Source organism: Amyelois transitella, chromosome 13 (genome assembly GCF_032362555.1).
Source record: "Amyelois transitella isolate CPQ chromosome 13, ilAmyTran1.1, whole genome shotgun sequence".
Classification (NCBI taxonomy): Eukaryota; Metazoa; Arthropoda; class Insecta; order Lepidoptera; family Pyralidae; genus Amyelois; species Amyelois transitella.
In genome coordinates, this window is record NC_083516.1 from 2,716,241 (window position 1) to 2,737,528 (window position 21,288).

The 21,288-nt window shown below is 36.5% G+C and overlaps 3 protein-coding genes across 7 annotated transcripts in view; 2 read left to right on the top strand and 1 right to left on the bottom strand.

Annotated features, from left to right (window-relative positions):
• Window positions 1-235: 235 nt before the first annotated feature.
• On the top strand, window positions 236-2,000 carry LOC106138290 (cytochrome c oxidase subunit 6A1, mitochondrial). Its single transcript, XM_013339403.2, has 3 exons — window positions 236-420; window positions 1,132-1,280; window positions 1,811-2,000. Exons 1-3 carry the CDS (start codon window positions 330-332, stop codon window positions 1,889-1,891), a joined length of 321 nt encoding a protein of 106 aa, XP_013194857.1. The 5' UTR covers window positions 236-329; the 3' UTR covers window positions 1,892-2,000.
• A 731-nt stretch (window positions 2,001-2,731) lies between these two features.
• Window positions 2,732-9,897, top strand: LOC106138282 (sec1 family domain-containing protein 2). The gene is made up of 10 exons (XM_013339395.2): window positions 2,732-3,107; window positions 3,460-3,711; window positions 4,193-4,498; window positions 4,805-4,977; window positions 5,370-5,596; window positions 6,074-6,243; window positions 6,636-6,731; window positions 7,390-7,577; window positions 8,133-8,294; window positions 9,016-9,897. The coding sequence occupies exons 1-10, from the start codon at window positions 2,931-2,933 to the stop codon at window positions 9,221-9,223; spliced, it is 1,959 nt and encodes a 652-aa protein (XP_013194849.2). The 5' UTR covers window positions 2,732-2,930; the 3' UTR covers window positions 9,224-9,897.
• A 1,124-nt stretch (window positions 9,898-11,021) lies between these two features.
• LOC106138315 (glutathione hydrolase 1 proenzyme) overlaps window positions 11,022-21,288 on the bottom strand; it is a 29,857-nt gene continuing 19,590 nt past the window's right edge. For all 5 annotated transcript variants that reach the window (XM_013339444.2, XM_060947271.1, XM_060947269.1 and 2 more), the window contains 7 exons: window positions 20,360-20,549; window positions 18,762-18,965; window positions 15,093-15,342; window positions 14,607-14,797; window positions 13,139-13,379; window positions 11,985-12,098; window positions 11,022-11,685 (listed from right to left, as the gene is read on the bottom strand). In XM_013339444.2, coding sequence (XP_013194898.2) covers window positions 11,536-11,685; window positions 11,985-12,098; window positions 13,139-13,379; window positions 14,607-14,797; window positions 15,093-15,342; window positions 18,762-18,965; window positions 20,360-20,549 — 1,340 coding nt within the window. In that variant the 3' untranslated portion in view covers window positions 11,022-11,535. The remainder of the gene's footprint in view (window positions 11,686-11,984; window positions 12,099-13,138; window positions 13,380-14,606; window positions 14,798-15,092; window positions 15,343-18,761; window positions 18,966-20,359; window positions 20,550-21,288) is intronic.

Below are 21,288 nucleotides of genomic sequence, written 5' to 3' on the forward strand. Positions count from 1 at the left end.
TACCTACCTAGTAGGAGCAAAGAGCAAACAAAATCTTGGACTTCTAGTTGAAATTAACCATAACCATATGCTGCCTTGGAATTAAATTCTTAGAGTTATATTATTTCATTAGTTTTATAAATTTTATTTAGACATCGAATCTAGGCCACGATTAAAGTGCTCAAGTAATGTCACGTAAAACGGTAAAACGTTGGCGTGAAACAAAACGTTTTTTCTTGACTTTGACAGTAGCTGCCAGGCAAGAAAATTGAAATTTATTGACGATTGTCTTCTGTCTTGGTAAAATTAAAAGTGAGATAAAATTTTGTGATTCGTTTTAAAGCTGCACCATGGCTTCTATCTTGCAAAGGGCTGCAATTACTTACCTCAAGACCAATGCTCGTTCATCTACGCATGCTGCTACCGCGGGTGGACATGGAGGTTTGTAATTATTTTGGTTTTAAATATCCCAAATTATGTAATCACATAACCTCTTAGCTTTTATTGTTTTCTTAAAATTAAGTTCGCAAGAAATAAACTAGTCTACATCCTACCGCAGTTTCTCAATATCATATGTAAATTTCATTTGGAAAATTATCAAGTACTGATTATGAACTTCACTTGAATGCTTTGCAGTGCCTGACATTTCTCAGGTATAGTAAGCTTATAAACAAATGAATTGCCCTACTTTTAAATCAAAAACTTCAGTGGTTGGATTATTTATATTAAAGAATTACTGATTATGAAAACCTTATCATTCAGTTCAAGAACTGAATGTGTAAGACATTAAATCCTTAGGGGATAATGGAGTAATTATCTGACTTGCCCTCTTCTGTATCATTGCTACTCTTCTCCAGGGCCATATCACCCAAGAGGATGTTTATGAATATTGTAATTGAAATAATTACAGTCCACATCTGGCTTAAAAGATTCATTTTGATCATCTCTATGTCATTAGTCATTGCTATAAAATAGTTCTTCTTCCTTTACTATGATCCCACATTGGGTAAGTCAGGTTTTTACACGAAACAAATCCCGTCTGTTGCCTTTAATGACATATATGAAAAAGAAATGGAGTTGTCCTATTCTTAAGTTATGGGAACCACATGCCATAGTCTGGGGCAAAAATTATATGTATTAAAATCCTTCCAGGTGGCTGGAAGCTGTGGAAGAACCTGTCTCTATTCGTAGCACTCCCTGCTGTCGGCCTTGGTATGCTGAATGCGTACCTTGCTCATCAAGAAGGGCACCACGAGCGCCCTCCATTCGTCCCTTATGAGTACTTGCGTATCCGCACTAAGGTAATACATACATCGTATAAACATGACTATATGCCTTAAGGGGTAGACAGTCTGGAATCCTGGCCATATTAAAATTAAGGAAGAGAAGCAGCTGGCGCACTGTCTTTTTTAATAAACCATGTTGGTTTATTATGCTTTTATGCATATTATGCTAGCATTTATACTTCCAATTGTGCAAGTGTGCTTATTAACTTAGTCGCCTTTTACGACATCCCTAGGAAAAAATGTAGTAGTCTTATTCCAAAAATGCTGAGAAATACTTTTTTGTTAACCAGAAATTAACAACTTTTAAAATTGATATAATCTGTATGTTAGGTCTTGGTCTTTTGATATTGGTCCAATGAAACTGGAGTTATTATGATTATAATGATAAGCTATGTTCATTACTGTAAAGATACAGTCAACAGCACATTAACGAAGCCAAATTTCCTGCAAATTAAATTCCATGCAGGGGTATTTGATATGCTGTTGATTGTACTTACAAACTGCAATTTAAAAGCACATATTCTATATTTTATTTTTTATTTCAGCGTTTCCCATGGGGTGATGGCCAGAAATCCCTGTTCCACAACCCCCATGTCAATGCTCTTCCATCAGGATACGAAGATTAGATTGTCTGTTACATTCACCATCACTTTGCTGCAAGAGCAAGTGTACATGCTTTTAGAGTAAAACAAATTTGTATGTGATAAGTATCTTATTAAAATAATCTTAAACTCATGAAGTCTTTTACTGGTACAGTATATAGTAATATAATTCGACCCAAAATGGCGGCGGTCTACCCAGGCAGAAGAGCCGCATATTATAGTAGAGTGACATTATCAGACATAAAAGTGGCTGACCCCTTATTATTAGTTTACCAACTTTTTAAAAAAAAAAAACTGGGTAAATTATTTATGACGGGAAAATATTTAATTTGCGGTATGAGAGAGAATGGAAGAGGACAGACTAACAAAGGAATTTATAAGACCCAGCGGACTGTAGAAGTGGGACAGGGAGGGCCGAATCGAACTTTAAAGGACTAAATTTCAAATGTCTTAAGAAAGGAGATGATAGGAGTCCTCGTTATCGTTGAATATGCATGAAAATAGTAATAAGTGTGGAGGAAGCGGGATAGATCGTAGCAAGTGGAAATCCATAGTCTCTGCCTGCCCCAATAAAAGCAAGACGGGTGTGATGGTATAGATGTTTCAGTCTATCTTGATCATTAGTTACAAAATATCGCAAATACTTAATAATAGTAAAACTTTTACAACAACGGGTACTTTTAAAAATATGCTATTACGTTTTGCCTTGTTCGTACATGAATGTATGTACGGGTCAATTAACCCCGTTTTTGCAGAATTTATTTGGCTGTATGCTAGATGTAAATTTAGGCTACTCGAATATAAATGATTAAAAAGTTGTCACTTGTCAGTGTCAAATGTTAAGTTTTACTTGACGTTGACCTATTTATTATAGTACACGTAAATTGTAAATTCCAATTCAAGTACATAAACTCATATTTTTAAAATAATTAATTATTTAATAATAACAACAATTCTATTTACCTATAATTCTCATTTACCTACCCCGTGTAAACTAGCTGAATAAAAATGAGAATTACCATGGCGATAACGTTCTTCCATTAAGTTTTTGAAGAATTTTACGATGTCCACTTCAGTGATCGATTTTAGCAAGGCCTGGTGGTCCGAAGTATACAACAGGATCATTGGAGCCGCCGTGTTCCTGGACGACGCTAGTGCGGAATGTCTGCACTGGGATGGAGGGCTATTCAATCTCCTAATGGGAGGAGCTGTTTCTGTGAAAACTTTGTCGCCTTTTGAGGTGACTACTTACCTGTGTAGTAAATAATTGTTAAAACTTCTATTTCCTAGTTATTGATTAGTTGACGGCAGACAATACATGTGTATGAGCAGAAATTTGGCATTTAGGTACCTACGTATTCAAATAAAAAATAATTTATGTTTAACTATCTTTTGCATGCGGCTAAGCTCCCATGGCAATTTCCAGACTAATGTTACTCATAAAAGTTTAACTAGTAGTTTTGAGTTTATGTTATACAAAAACACATATCTATTAAGTTTATAATACAAGTTTGGAAGTGTATCCCAGCTTGTGACCAGAAAGGACACAAACTAGGATTATTATTCTAAATTGAGCTACAATTGCTTCACAGACATCAAGCAAGGACCACAAGAAAGCAGTCTTCATAACACAAGCCACATCCACTCAACTGCAAACAGTGTGCGAGATCATCCGTAATAGTAACTTTACTCACTGCATCTTAATATCATGTGTTAGTCTGGATGTGGTTTTTTTGGAGCTGAACGAGGGTAGGGATGTGAGTGATGTAGTGTCTGCAGCACGGGCACCGGCTGAAGCTATAAAGCAGTTGGAAGGGATGCTGCAGGATGCTATGGGGAAAACGGTAAATGTTTTAAATGATTTGCCAAAAAGAAGTCTATTCTATTCTAAGTTTAATTAATATGGTAAAGTTGATGTTGTTGAAGAAAATGCTGCAGTGCAGTTTGTTACCGCTTCTTCTGCACTGACGCCTTGGAAGCGGCAGTAAACTTAGTTTTTAAGTAATTTATTTGACGTCAACCAATGTTGTTAAACCATACGTTTTGACAATTATTAAGCGATATATAGTATCCTATAATAATGAATAAAAATTTTGAATTTTGAAGAACTTGGTATGTGTTTAGTACATATGTAATTTATTCTGCATTATGTTCACACAATTACGTCCTCAAATGTGACCAAATCAAGTTTGTCTTGTATATATCTCACCATGAGATTTTGACATTAATGTACATAGGCATAAATTCTTGACAGTTTCATAGACTTACTAGTTCATTTCATTCCTATATAAGCTTTGTGTATAAATTAAAAAAAAACGTTTTCAGCATTCTATTATAGAAGTAGTGCACATACCAATATTCACCATATCACCAACTAATGTGGTATTCCTGACTCCGCCGTACCACAAGCTGTTTCCGCTTTATGATGGCAAGTTGATTCCCGATTCAACATCACTGGATTTATACTCTTTATCAAGCAGTGAGAGGTCTCACGTGAGGAGACTGGCTTCCGGACTAAACAGCATGTTCGATTCAATGAATTTTAAGGAGGATATTTATTATATGGGAGCTTTCAGTTCCTTAGTAGCTGGGGTATTGGAGAATTCGCCAGTTTGCTTGGCAAGGAGAAAGGTGATTGTTTAATCTTACCTCTATACTAGTTTCCAACTGAAACTTGCTCGCAAAAGCTTTTGACTTTGCCTTGTTTTTTCATATGTCATTATCTTTTTCAAATTATAATTTCTGCCTTACATTTTTTAAACTGCCTTTTTCAGTAACTGAAATTGTATTACTGGTATAAATTCTCAACATATATTCCGTTTACTCTTCCAGTGAACAGAATACATGAAACAGACAGACAAACAGAAATATTAACGTCCAATCAAACAACAGAGTACTCACATATAATTAACAATAAACTTCTAAAAACATTCACAGAATTGCTCAAATCCCACTTCCCTCATCATAGTCGACCGCACCCTAGATCTATGTGGAGTTACCAGCCATTCCATGGACTCCGTACTGGACAAGGTCATGGCAGTGCTGCCCAGATTCCCGGGGCATTCGAATGACGTCGCTGTTGATATGTCGGCTCTGTGCCAGGCGAATGTGTAAGTTGTAATTTGAGGCATCAGATTTGTATACAAATTTCTGAATTATTATTTTTGTATAGTTTACAATCGAGTTTTGCTAGTTAGAAATATTTGAACCATTATGTAACATGTCATAATGGTTCAAATATTTCTAACTAGCACTGTGATGCTATCTTTAGAAGACGTTCAGTGAGGATATAAGAGGAAAAATATCCTTACACCTTGTAAAGTTGTCGGTTCAAATCTCGACTAAAAAATATCCTTACACCTTGTAAAGTTGTCGGTTCAAATCTCGACGAATAAAGTTCTCGCCGCCACTTTTTTTTTAAATTTAATCCTATCCTGGCATTAATTCAAAGTTTCAGTACACCCTATTGGATTTATTAAGGTATTTATTATTATTTTCTCAGCACAAACCCTGCAGAAGACTTGCAGCTAAGCCCCGGATGTTTATACCATGCCAACGAAGATGGCTGCGTCCAGTCATTCGAGTACATGATTAACAAGTCACAGAAAGAGGTCATGTTCGATTTGTACAATAAACTGTCAAAAATTGACGTGCAGAAGTCACCCAGTCCAAAGACGCTAATGAAGGTCACCCCACAAAGTGTGGAGAAGATAGTGAATGCTTCAAAAGGTAAGTTTTACTTCTTCCTCCTGGCAATAGTCGAGGTTACATCCTCACCTTTGAAGAGGAGCTCGGCCTTTTAACAATGATCCAGGAAATTGATGAGTCAGATTTTTACTCCAAGTGACTCCCATCTGATCTCCGCAACCTTTGCAAGGGAACCTATACCAGTGATTATGATTACACATTCAGTTGCCTGAATGTGCAGGTGTCCCTATAATAGTTTTCCTTCACGGTAATCTGGCCCCTTATTCATTTGACTACCGACGCTCACTGTAGGCCATGATCGTCTAGTGTTTATGGCACACTCGTCTATATCCCTTGCGGGGTAGACAGAGCCAATAGCCTCGAAAAGTTGGGACACTATATTGTGTTCAGATGCCATTAATGTTTCATTTTACCTATCATATTACTATCTCTAAGTTTTCTGTATTACTAACAAAGTCGATCATGATAAATAAATGAAATTAAATATATTTTTTTCAGGCAACTATGACATCATAGGCAAGCACGCAGGCGTTCTCCAGCAAGCGATGGCTGTAGTACACACCCTGAAGTCGCCGAAGCGAGCTCAGATCGACTTGCTGATGAGTTTGGAGAGGCAAGTGCAGCAGAGTCTGGTCGCCAGCAGGGACTCCACTAGTGTGCTGCACCAGGTTTGTCTCGCATATATTACTAACTTTTCTTTTCCTTAGGAAATGGAAAAAAAAATAATATGAACAGTAAGGAATAACAGCGACAACTGGTATGAATTACTTACAGTAAGAATAGAAATCTATACAATTCAAATTATGTCAGAGATACTTCTTAAAAAGAAGTAATTTTAAGCTCAGTCTGAACTATCTAAGGATCCAACCGGAACACTAATATGATTGTGAAAGCCGTTTTCTTCTTAACACGCCTTAGGATCCTGTATTACAAAATTATGATGAAGGAGGCGATTGGATATTAACTCTTGATTTATTGTTAAACACACATGATATATACCCTAATGTAAACTTATGCTACACTGCCACGCACATTATAAACAATTCTTGTCCACTTACAGGTCAGCCAACTGATAAAATCAAGAAAGGAGAGGCAACTACCTCTGGAGAGACTCCTCGCATTGACAGTACATGTATACTCTCTCACAGGGACTGAGGTAAGCTATGTATATGTTGTTCAGGCGATCTATGTTATAATTCCAGTTGTTTAGAATTCACAATGGAATTTTGTTTGGTGTAAGAATATAAAATATTCTTCTTGAGCATAATCAAAATCAATATTTTATTCAGAAAAAATAGGCTTTGGCACGCACTTTTTCACGTCATTTTACATTTCAATAAATTAAAAATAAATTTATTTGTGGCTAGCGTCCCCTTTAAGGAACAGAACGAAACGGTTCTCAAAACGGACACCGTCCCTAAAAGGGTGCTGGTACTTCGCCAAAACAAATCGACCACTTGTAAGAGAAGATGCACCCAGCTAAAGAAACTTTTCAAGTATTGGTCGCTAAGAAGGGCTTTATATTCTTTTCGTGTGCGTTAAAATTGCTTGATTTTTTGTTGTTTATTCTTATTTGCCATTCAGTCTTTTCAAGGCTGTTGGCTCTGTCTACCTCGCAAGGGATACTCTATATGTATTCATGTGATTATGTATATAAAATCGAATTGCTACTTTAGAGATTACTGTCGATAAACCCTAAAGTTAGAAAAGGAGGGAAGATACGACATGTACCTTGTTAACGTTCGTGAATAGCTCCCTGTAAGAAACAGAGCAACTATTCATATAAGCAGTAGGTCACCAAATTGTACTTTCAGGTTGCATTCTCAAAGCAGCATGAGGACAGTCTAAGAGAGACGCTCAGTGTTGCTATATTCGAGGACCACAAGACTTTGTTCGCTGGCGAGGAAAGCAAGATGGCAACACCAGAGGAATGTGACGAGATCGCCAGAAAGATCATGGCAAGGTTGAAAGATGTCGCGCAGATGAGGAAGATTTTGACCAAGTTAGTACAAGCTCATTTATGGTGTTACCTGCCCAGAAGTTTAACTGTTTCTATCACCTAGGTCTCCTCTCCAAATAGGGAATAAGTTGTACTAAGTGAAATAAAAATTAAATTAAAAAAATATAAAGATACCTTTGTAAGAAATAATAATAGAAACTCAATCTTAAAGTACCTTAATGTGTATTTATTAATTATTTTTAAGAATTGCGTCGCGTTGGGGGTCTGGACTGGACTGGGCTATTTATTTAGTCTTTGACCTAAAACTTATTAACGTTTTTGTGTTGGAGTTAAAGAAGATTGGTTATCAAGGTTTGGAGCGGTCCCCCAACGCGACGTATAATAACACGGCTCGGTATCTTTATCAAATAGCAGAGACCCATCAACGCTACACTTATCTAGCAGTTATACTCAGTATACCCATCTAATAAAAACCACATTGCCAAACAACCAACGCAGCATCTCAAAAAAAAAAAAAAAACACCCCTCATTTTCCACCCTAGGGGTTAAAAAGTATTTATACCAAGTGAAAAAACTAAATAAGGACATATTTTTCAGGTACAATTCAGTGCTGAAACGTTGCGAGACGGGTGTTGGCCACGAGTATCGAGGAGTTCTCCAGCAGTTGGTGGAAGATCTGGTGGACACCGAGAGACCTGAGATACCTGATTTGAGACACCGGAACGAAGGCATTAAGGATCTGTTGAGGAGCGGACTCAAGTAAGTTTAGAATTATGGCTATTCTTCTGGTGATGGACCTGAGTCCTCCAACATCTGGTAGAAGATCTGGCGTTCCTGGGTTCGATCCCCGGTCAGATCATAATGGGAAAATATTTTTTCTGATTGGACTGGATTTTGTATGTTTGTCTGTTTACTTTTGTATTTTTTTTTTATAAAATATAGTGTCGTTAAGTCAGTAACTCATAAATCAGTGTTACGCAGTTAAAAAGATCATTAAGTACAAATACTTAAACTTTAGCTCTTCCTAGAGAAATGTTGCAAATATCAATTTTTAATGTTGAAACACTTGAAAATAACCTACCTGATAACATTTCAGCTTTGATGGATACAAATATATAATAACATCTATATCCCTTGCGGGGTAGACAGCCAGCAGTCTTGAAAAGACCAATTCACAGCCACGTTCAGCTGTTTGGCTCAATGATAGAATTGAGATTCAAATAGTGACAGGTTGCTAGTCATACGCCTAAAAGAAGAATCTTAAGTTGATATGCCAATTCCTTAGCCGCATTCATGGGAAAGAGATGGAGTGGTCCTATTATTTTTTCTATTGGTACCGGTAAACACACGGCACGGCATTGACGGATATTTTTTTTTTTTTAGTTCGTGTGTTTAATCTGCCTGGTGGTAAGAAAGATGATGCTTAAGATGGCACGCAAGCTCAAATAACGCTTATTTACCCCTAAACTTTTTTTTCCAGCATTCTAACGAGCAAGAAGTCCCGTACCTCAAAACATCCCTTAGACAACTCTGTAGTGGTAATTTTTGTCATCGGTGGAATAACATCAGAGGAATGCAAGCGTCTCCATCGGTCAGTGATCACTAGCGGGGTGGACAACTCTGTGCTGATAGCTTCTACGAGGCTGGTCACCCCCGTGGAGGCTATGAGGGATGTGCTGGCTTTATAGCGGTTAAGGGCTTAAAGGGCTCGTCTTTCAATGAAACATTACTTCATTTATATTGTCGTCGGTTTAAGGGACTTAATAATAGAACCACTCCATGTTTTTCCCATGGATGTCGTAAAGGGTGACTAAGGCTTATAAAGTTGGGATTCCTCTTGTAGGCGATGGACTTTCTCACTATTTGAATCTCAATTCCATCATCAAGCCAAACATGTGAACGTGGCCTTTTGGTCGTTTCTAGACAATTGGCTCTATCTACCCCGCATATGTACGTGATTATATGTATGTATGGCTAAATAATGGTATTGGGATTCAAATAGTGATATGTTGCTTGCCCATCGCGTACAAGCATAATCCCAAGATTATATCTTTCCCTTAGTCACCAGTCAGAGGTGACTCAAGATATAGTGAAATATATATTTCACCCATGCTAGTCATTTAAGCTATTTAGAAAGGGTAAATAAACTAAATTTCGTATAAATTAGCTTGATCATCTCGATGGTCTATAAGTATTTTTTTTATAATTATAATATTTCTTCATATAAAGTTAGTGGTGTATGGTTATTGATATTTTTTGTGTTATAAATATATGAAGATTTTATGAATATTTAAGATGAGCGTAAAACGCAATGCAATTACAATGCAAATTAATAAATGTTACCTATTTATGTCGTGGACAATTTGTTTCTTTTTCACTTTGTCTCATGTGGAGAGGATGAATGAAAGCAGGTTGATTAAGCTAATATTATATAAGGAGAGTGTGGATGGCATATTAGGAGTGGGAAACGCCTTGACGAACGTACCTTGATCCTTGCCCAGGATGCCCTTAATTTGGGCATCCTGGAAAAGGTCAGGTCAAGAGTATTCCAAACCGCCTAGCTTTCATGAAGAGAGTTAAAAATGTGGATGAAGCGAAAGAAGTATGCAGAGATCGTGGCAAGTGGAAAGATGTAGTCTCTGCCTACCCCTCCGGGAAAAGGCGTGATTTTATGTATGTTTGTATGTATGCAGATCGCGTAGCGTAGCCGTGAGAGATAAAAAACCCATGTCGAGATTCAAGCAATTCATTTATTTTATTTCTAGGATTTTCAAATTCTATCTACTCTAGTCTATCACATTTTGAATAATAACTTACGTCTTATATCTCCATTGCCCATCATCAATTCTTGCATCATACTAAGTATAAGGTATAGCTGTACTTTATGACTATTGTTATAAAGTTGATTTTGGCTTCTCAAAGTTTAGATTGAAGACTCCATAATTGATTTCGATATAGTAATAATAGTTTGAAAAAATACAGCTTCCTCTTGAAATTATTGCCAATCACGATTTTGAGACTTATTCCGTAGAATATAAGATTGTTGTTACGTTAGGTATTTCGCATTATTCTAACACAGCTCCTTATTAACTTAAAAAGAAATTGTTTTTTATATACAATCATGATATTTTGATAAGTAGTATGAATCTTGATCTTATTTTACCTATACCCTAAAAGTTCACTTGTAGCCTTTCAGGCTAAATTAAGTTTTAATTAATAAATAATTGTAAGGCTGACTTGTGTAAACCATTAACATTATTATAAGTTGTTATAGTTTTACCACATTTAAAAGCAGCACCGAAGACCTGCGCATAAAAAAAAATTTGTATAACGTCAAAATATTTGAGCCTGTCAGCGTATAGGAGCGCACCATTTGCACCTGCAAACTGAACTGTTCGCTATTGTGAGTGAGATAGCAGGAGACATTTTGTTTTTGGATTTTAAGTTTAATGCACTTGTAATAAGGTCGTTATTTTATCGGTGTAGGTTGCGCTATCCTCTGTCTTCAAATATTGTCGATGCGACTTATCAAAGTCGTATGTAGCTTATGGTGTTTTCATTCTAAACATATTCACAAATTTTTAGATAGAGGCGTTAAAGCGGACCTCCGCTTAAGTAGGTAGATATAAAAACCTATCTTTGTGACAAGGTTTTATAAATCAATCAATTCTTAACTTACCTACTGCCATTATTAATACTAAATAATGATCACATGGTCTGCATTGTACCTAACCATCAAAATTGGCTCATAGCTGGATAACGAACTACTTATAATACTTTACAATACAATAAAATCAAACATATCATTGTGGTTGCAACGAAAAATACTGAAAAAAAAGTAAACAGGACGCCATTTTCGTACTACTTACATTCCGCATACCAACCTATTGTAATACAATATTCTTAGCACGTACCGGTAGGTAAATTTGGTTGCTATTAGTAATAGTTAGTCTTAATGAGAATTATAAGTTTAAATTCTTTCTTATCTATATTAGTTTTTTCAGTCCATTCCGGCGACATCGCCACCTTTCCTGTAATCGGCGTTTGCGTAAATGCCCGTTTGGTTTCTGTACAGGGCGCAGATCACGGAGCCCCGCCCCCGATAGCGCACCAAACCGTGTCCTTTCTTTCTTAAACCTTCTAAGACATCCTGGAACAAGAAAATATTACCTACAATTAGTTACCTCTTGATTCCGGTGCGTGCGCGAAATACAAGTCACCTGGCACACACTATACTTATTTATTTCACTAGTAATTAATTGGATGAATGCACAAAAATTTCGAATCGCCTTTTCTTTTTATATCTCTTGCTTTAAGATGTTTAAGCCAATAAATACACGGCTCTTTTCTATTTGTAAATATTCAAGATTTTTATGTTGTTGAAGTTAACGAGTGATCTAAACAAAAACGACATTTTACAATTCGCTTAGGTACCAGGTACACACTTACCTCAATAATGCCATACTCGTATCCGACTTCCATTGGGAAGATCTGGTGGTGGATCCTAGCCTCGTCCACCGCCTGCTTGATGGTCTGACCTAGCCAAAGCTTGCGCATTATCACCTGAAATTCAAAATTTTGTAAGTCACTTATTACATATCATATCATCATCTGCCTGGTTTTGTCCCAGTTGCGTCCTTATAGTCACGTCCATATGGTCACGTCTCTATCCCTTGCGGAGTAGACAGAGCCAACAGTCTTGAAAAGACTGAATGGCCACGCTCAGCTATTTGGCTTAATGATAGAATTGAGATTCAGATAGTGATAAAGGTTGCTAACCCATCGCCTAAAAAAGAATCCCAAGTTTGTAAGCCTTTCCCTTAGTCGCATTTAACGACATCTATGGGCAAGAGGTTGGAAGTGGGAAGAGTGGTCCTATTCTTTTTTGTATTGGTGCCGGAAACCACACGGCATTGCCGACAACGATGTATGTACGAGTACCTACTTACTACTCAACACACGTATTCTAAAAAATAAATTTTATCAAATCCTATTTTTAAATAAGTACATTAATAAAGTACATCCTGGCTTTAGTCCATATTGCATCCACACCTCTCTGAAAATGAGTCCAGGATCCGCCTGTGACTTCGTTTATGGATTGGGGAAGTCTGGTTTGTACGTGAAGACTCAGATTTGAACTGTCCATCTTAATATGAACCATATTTGATGACGGCCGAAGTGGCGCAGCGGTAGTGCACTTGTCTGTGACACCGGAGGTCCCGGGTTCGAATCCCGGCCAGGGCATGATGAGAAACGGAACTTTCTCTGATTGGTCTGGGTCTTGGATGTTAATCTATATAAGTATATATTATAAAATTTAGTATCGTTAAATTCGTTGAGTTAGTATCTCGTAACATAAGTCTCGAACTTCGAGGCTAACTCAATATGTGTAATTTGTCCCGTATATATTTATTATTTATTTATATTGGATCAAAGACGTGCCCCGAGCAGCTCTCTAGATAGGTGATGATGGACAATAGCTGAACGTGGCCATTCAGTCCTTTCAAGACTGTTGGCTCTGTCTACCCCGCAAGGGATATAGACGTGAACATATGTATGTATGTAACCTGGACTAATGCCAAGAAGATTAAAGATTCACCAACCAAAGCAACACCAGTAGTGATCTTGGTCCCCCCAGACGCTCCGATCACCATCTTGGCGTTTCCATTCCTGTCCCTAATAATGCTAGGACTCATAGAAGATAGCGGCCTCTTCCCAGGCTTGATGAAGTTCGCGGGTGAGGGCTGCAAGCCAAAGTAGTTGGTGATCCCTGGTGATGAGAAGTCGTCCATCACATTGTTCATGATGATCCCAGTTCTAAGAGTTGTGAAGCCGGCGCCGTAACTGAAATAGTGATTGAAATAAATTTTATGAGTGGCCTGTTCATAAGAGCGTTTAAACATGTATTTCACGGATTTGAATAAAGAATTACATTAGCATTTTCGCAGATCTAACCGCTGCGTCTAGAGATTTGATTTTTTTATACGCTGGTTATTTATGTGGTCTATAGGTTAGGTATGTACACTAAGAGAACATTTCCCGAAATACCCGCGGGCATAGAATTTAGCGAAAATTTTCACTATACGCAAAGGCACTTTAGTCTTAGTAGGTTCTATATATACCTACCTACCTAATAAAGAACAAATATATGTTGTGAATAAAAAATAATTTCAAATTGTGGACATGATTTTGTTGAATCATTTGCAACAATAACACAGCTATCTATGAAGGCACGAACCTCACATACCCCACGTCACTTTTCGTTATTATGAGACGCAGTAACTTTACACTAAAATGTATAACAAAGCAATACGATACACTTTTGCACTTGGCTGATGCAATACGCTAGCTTGTTATACAATATTTTGGTTTGTTATTTTACTTTATTTTCTTCGACTCATGAGACTTGTTCTGATAAAATCTAAAAATTTTCATCTAACAAATATGTAAAATGTTAGGTTAGATAGGCTGTTTAGTATTTTGCATGACCTGCCTAAATTTATTGTTTCGTAATCCCAGTAAATCTTTCGACGTTATACTTCCGGATCCGGGGTCCTCTTTGTATCATTTATTTTTCTACTTTGACCAGTTTTCTCATACTAGATTTTAACTTTTAAGTTCATTTGCTCGCATATTATTCAGACTAGCGAAATAAAACAAGGATTTCCTTACATACATTCCTGCCTGTCCTATTTGAGCCCGGCGGCGGTAGCATAGCCAGCCATTTTTTTGTATTTACCCTTTGCACGGCTTATATTACTTTTTTGCATTTTTTCTACTACGTCTTGTTGTTACATGTTGTTCTGAGTGATACATACATACAGTTATGCCTATATCCCTTGCGGACTAGACAGAGGCGTTCAGCTTTTTGGCTCGATGATAGAATTGAGATTCAAAAAGTGCCAGGTTGCTAGCCCATCGCCTAAAAGAAGAATCTCAAGTTTATAAGCCTATCCCTTAGTCGCCTTTTACGACATCCATGGGAACGAGATGAAGTGGTCCTATTCTTTTTTATATTAGGAACCACACAACACATCTAAGTGATGGCCGTAAAAATTGATGAAAACTTACTAAAAGTTGATGGAACTAGTGATCGACACGGCATCCCCATTAGTGCCAATGATGGAAATATGGGCGGTGCCAGAGTCTGGCTGGCTGTACTGCGTGGCGCCGTAGGTGTCTGTGTCGTTGCTGGTCGAGGAGTCGTTGATGCGGAGTCGGATGGCCGAGCCGTATAACGGGTCGGTCACATTGCCGATCAACTAGAAAGAAAGATGTATTCAGACGACCACACATCACGTCTTTATCCAACACAGGGTAGACAAAGCCAACAGTCTCTTAAAGACTAAAAGGCCACATAATGATTGAAATAAGATTTTACGCTACGTTTAACTAACGTTTTTCTTTTGTGCCTTAGAGGGAATTTCGTTCACTTGTAACTTACTTACTGTATCTTGACTAGTCCTTCAGTCTTTGCACATTTTGTATTAAACTAGTTCATAAAAGAAAATAGTTCTACTAATAACGTATACCTAACAATAAAGCAAACGTAAGTACCGCGCTCAAATCCAAAAAGTCAGGGTCGCCCAGTTTCGTCCTAGTCGCGTACGCGAATTTAAACGCCTCCAGTATCCTGTGGTAGGTGAGGATCATGTCTTCCGTGGTGTTGATGCTGCTGGCGTTGAACTGGTACCCCTGGAGAATGTTGAGGATGTTCACCAAAATGGCTCCGCTGCTCGGGGGAGGCGGCGCGTATAAAACATCGCCGTTTCCGATTGGTACTTCCAATGGCTCCACGATTTCAGCTCTGGAAAGGTAGAAACAAAGGATAATGAATACAATATAAAGCATTTCTGGTGAGTAGGCGTCTAATACTGGAAGAGTTTCTTTAGCTGGTGTATCGTCTCTTACCAGTAAGTAGTCGATTTGTTTAGTTTTTCGATTTCTTTGTCGATTTAAGGTAGCTGCCAAACAAATAAGGTTCATGATGCGAAAATCTTTTGTAAGAGGCCTTTTGGATTGGACTCGCCCAAATACCTAATGTGTGTTTTGAATGTGTGAATGTGAAAATAAATAAATAACACAAACCGAAATTAAATAAACACTTAATAAAATTATCAAATAGGTCAGGAAATTATCAACCGCTATCAATAAAACCGTGTTACTAAAATAAAAGTAATTTAGGTGAAACACGTCTACTACGTCTACACTTCTCTACTTAAGGTAAATTTCATCAAAATGTCCTGTTTGAGATACCTATTTTATTGGTGCTTCAAATTATAATATACCTACAGAATCTTACATAGGTTGGATATATATAATGAAAGTTACATAATACCAACAAATAAAAAAAATAAAGGAAAAAGGATGAATGGAGGACGCTCCACATTACTCTTTCAACAAGAGTTTGCTCTTAAATTTAAGAAGAAGACATAAAACGTATAATCACGATTTTATCCCTTACGGGGTAGACAGAGCCTCGCACAGACTGATTAGCCACATTTAGCTATATGGCTTGAGAGACAGGTTGCTAGCCCATCGCCTAAAATAAGAATCTCAAGTTTGTAAGCCTATCCCTTAGTCGACTAATACGACATCCATGGGAAAGAGATGGAGTGGTCTTCTAAAATGCCGCGAACCACACGACACATATAGAGATTAGATATACTACTTTGATATGTACTTAGGTTTTGATATTATTTTTAAGCTAGTACCTACCTAAGTACTAATTCCCACAATATTCCACTCAACCTTTCATGTCGTCATATAGTCATTTTTTTATTTTAATAGGTAACTTTAACGTTGCCCACTGTTTTATACCACGTGTTTAAGCAAAAAATATATCTAATTAATCAATATCCCCGGGTGGTACAGTTCCCACTAATGACAAACCACATATGTTGCCCTCCACCTGACCCCCACTAAATGTATTTATGTATAACTAAAATAGGCCCGTGAACCAAAAATATTTCCATCTCGAATTTCAGGTAATTCTTAGTACACTCGAGACATTATACATATATACCTATTTATAAATAATACAGGTCTTTAAAACGCGTTCTTAACGTAGGTACCTTACGTAAAATAAAGGTACGTTACATGTGCGTTTTGTACCTGTATTATTTATAAATATTATAGGTCGAAAATTTAAAATCAGTTTTAAGGAATTTACACGCCTAATTTCAAATCTCTAGACCCAGCGGTTTGAGCTGTGCATTGATATGTCAGTAATTCAATGTCCTCATATACCAATTTGAGTACAAAAGGCTTTGTATAAGTGTGTGTGTGAATTTAAAAAACATTTCCATAATAAATTTCATTCATTTCCAGTACCTACCTATTCTCAAGTATTCGGGGATTCCAAATTCATATTACATAACATCAATCTGTAAGTAAACAAAATATTTCTTTATCTCACACTACTCATATCTAAGACAGATAAGACTGGATGGTGTTATTGATACAATGATAATATTTCAAAATAATGTCACGTAGATTACATTAACATTCGATATATTTAACTCAAGAATCAGATCGAAGTTTCTACGTAATCTTATCAAAAAGGTTTTATAATTTTAAGCTTAAAAGGTACTAATAAACCTTGAGACTTTGGGAAATTTATAAATACCTATGTATGTACTTACATTATAATCTTTTTATTTATAGTAGGTTTGCCTATATTTAAACTAATATTATAAAGCGGTTAAGTTTGTTTCATTTATTGTATGTCTGTAAGAGTTAATCCTCCAAAAAATTTCACTAAGTTTCTCTCATTCACTTGAATGTTATTATTTTATTACGCTGTTTTTATTAAAACAGTAGGTACCAATCTACTTTCTTAATTTTATCGATTGTTATGTACCATTATGGTACTCAATTTGATTGACGAGGTCAAAATAATCCACATTTGTAGGTAATACCTAAGTTTTCATTAATAAGTCTGATGCAATGAATAAAAATGTTGACTCAGATATTTTTGTTTCCTTACCATAATGTGAAATGGCTCAAAAACCATGGTATTAAAGCTGATATTTCAATAATTTTTATGACACAAATAATGTTATTAACCTACTATTTTTATGACACAAATAATGTTATTAACCTACTATACTATAATGAATGAAACAAAAGACTACAACCGTATCTCGATTTATTGTTTTCAAAACTATGAAAAGAAATGAGTCACACGTATGGTTAGACAGGTGTTCAAATATTATTCATATTTTACTTGAACAATGGAAATAATGTGAAAAATAACTGCTTGCACTCTTTTCATGAAATATCTGAGTTGTTTTCCTGTTTAGGGAGACCTAACTTAATATAAAAAAGTAAGCCTAGAGAAAAAATATTTTCAAATAGATAGCCTTTATAAATAATCTTGCAAGTATGATAGAGTAAAACCACTACTTCTTTTGAATATAGTAGAAAGCGACTAAAGAATATAACATCTCACTAACAACCATTTTCTAGTGCAACAGGCAGGCAGCTGTTATTCGTTATTTTTGTCTTTAGTATCATTTGGTTAGGTTAGGTTACGAACAGGGTTGAAGTAGCGAACTACATGTGTGCTATACTTAATTTTAGTTAAGTATAGTTAAAATTAGCACACTTTAAGTATACGATTTTACTAAGAACAGTACGATGATTTTGTCACGTAAGTATTAGTTTTGATAAGGATAAGTGAGACAGTCATCTAGTTGGATAGGTATCTGTTGTGAAATACGAGTAAGTAGTTATATGACTCAAACACAAAATACCTGATATCACTCTCTCAGTAAATCATTTTCTAATACATAAAATATGAATTGTAATAATTTTAGTCATAGTCAGTCAGTGTTGCAATATTTCGTGATTCACATTAAGAAGATTAAGAGTTTTTATTTTGTTTTCAAATATCCGTTAATAAAACCATAAGCGTCCACTTTCTAGATACGGCGAAATTCCGTAGCCATTCGGTTGATAGAAATAAATGTAGTTACCTTATGTCAACATACATACATATGTATATTTTAGGTACCTCTTTTATACATACGTACGCAAAATTAGAAAATTGATCCATCAGCGATGCGTTTTAGTTTTTTGGAAACTGTTACCTTGTCACGGATAAATACTTATGTGATTACCCAATATTGTACTTATATACGGTACACACGTATATACACTCCTTCCTTGATTTCATAACACGATGTTTACGCCAAAATCTCACAACATTAAAAATAAACTTACTGATAATTCTTCAAATCCTCAGCCGTGATGATGCTGCCCACCTTCTGAAGGTCGTAAAGGAAGTCGTCAGCCAGGGAGCCGTTGTACAGCTCATCACCTCCTTTCTCAGCTATCCTTTGAAGAGTGGCACAGAGTGGCTCACTAGGCTTCACCAGGCTCCCTGGTCGGTAGAACTGGCCCTTGTCTGCGTCGTAGTACATTTTCCTGGGATAATATGGATATTTAAGTTAGAAGTACAAACATATGAAAGTAACTCTCTTTAAAAATAAATCACGCTTATAAATCTGTAGTTACAAGTAATCTGAACGGTGTCCAGACTTGTTTGTATAATCGTATCTAATAAATAAGAACCACTCCATAACGTTCCCATGGAAATCGTTAAAGGCAATTAAGGGAATAGTAGCACATTTATCGTGCAAAGAATAACATAGTGAGTGCCAGCTGCTTCTCCTTCCGTGCAGATTGTAAAAGTCAACCAAAGGAAAAGGTAATAAGTAGCTGATTTTAAGGAGATGAGCTAGTAACCTGTCACTTTTTGAATCTCAATTCCAACATTAGGGCATACATCTAATAATGGCCTTCCAGTCTTTTCAAGATTATTGGCTTTGTCTACCTCGTAAGGATAAAAGTAATATGATTGACTGACTGACATACTCGTATTCCGACTCCCGTCTGACCTTCTCAACCTTATTTTTTAATTTAAGCTATAGGTACTTTGATTTGTAGTAAGATGCATTTATTTCTAGCAATTGGGTACTTCCATAGTGAGCCAAGCCGTGGGCAAAAGTCTAGTCTATCTAGTGTTACGCAAGAAGGCAAGTATTAAATTACTAACTGCGCAGTTTCCACACCGATATGGAAACCGATATCTTTCCACTTGATTATTTAAAAATAGTTAATCTTATGCTATTTGTGAAAAACAAGTTCTTTTCCATTGTTCGGACCTTGAAATAATGTTTTTATTTTACTACAAGCTGTCCCGGCAATTGTTGTTTTGCCATATAAATTCATTTTAAGTACTTTCTTGTTAAAAAAAATGTTAAGGGTTAACAACCCTTATCACTAAGGGGCATGAAATATAGACGTTGGCCGATTCTCAGACCTACTCAATATGCTCACAAATTTCATGAGAATCGGTCAAACAGTTTCGTAGGAGTACGGGAACGATCATTGTGACACGAGAATTTTATTTATAAGATGAACGTGTTTGTTTATGTTTAGGTCTCCTGGCGTAAGTGTTGGTTCCTTCCTATCTAAATCTCTCTGGAGAGAAGCCCGGCCTTTTTGATTATGATCTTAATTCCTATATATACAGCCCCCTTAGCATGGCACGCGCGATACCGTTTTTATCGCGCGAAAATCTATCGCTGTTGCGCTTTTTATTATGTCATGAGACATGAGAGTTTTCCACGCGATAAAAAGAGCGTCGCGCGTGCTATGCTAAGGGGCAAAGTTGACAGGGTTCTACCAAATATTCTTTCGAAGTTTCAACTCTCGTAAAAACAATACGAAATTATAGATTAACGATATACACTATTTACTACCAATGTATTTCTCCACAGCGAAAGTCGCGAACAAAATATACTTTAGTTAGGTACCTTAAATGTCGATCATTTTTGATAAAAGGGGCGCTCTCCAGGCCGTCGTGAAGCGCCTTGGACATGATGAACCCGTTCCGGCAGATCTCGATAGCTGGAGTGACCAGGCTGTCCCACGGGAGTTTGCCCCACCGTTGGTACGCCGCCCACATCCCACGCAACTCGCCTGGTACACCTACAGCTAATGGACCTGGGGACAAAAGATTATATGATTACTGTTTGGATGTATGAGCACAAAGATTATGTTAGATAAAAAGTCTAATTAGTAATAGTTGCCTCTGAGAAAGAGGGGTAGGCAGGCACAGGTCGAGACATCATCTCTCCAGAGACTTCATCTTTTACTTGCCACTTTTTTATTTTGTAAATGATTTGTTATCTTTGAGTGAGTTTTTTTATTATCTATAAGTACATATACTAAAACAGTAAAAATATTTTGTCTGTACATTTAGTATTTTTGATTGAAATGGATAGAGGGACACTTAGAATAAATAATAGAAAGCAAAAATTTTCTTGTCTGTATGTATGATCACGATTATCTCCGAAAGCACTGAACTGATTTACTTAAAACTTTCACCAGTTGCTTTGTTTTAACTCAGAAAAACATTTAAAGTTTGTTTTATCAAAATCGGTTCACTAAAAACTACATATAATATACGGTAAAAATATTTTGTCTGTACATTTAACATTTTGACTGAAACGGATAGATAATTATTTTTAAATGTTTTGTCTGTCTGTCTGTATCTGACTGTATGATTAAGATTCAACTCGAAATTTACGCGGACGAAGTCGCGGGCTACAGCTAGTCTTACATAAATAGATATATCTGCGATCGCTAAGTTTAGTGGAATGCTGACTTTAATTCTATCTGAACCAGATATAAGTGAAAGCTTTGTAGAGAAAACGAGCTACCTACTCGATTTTGAATTTTG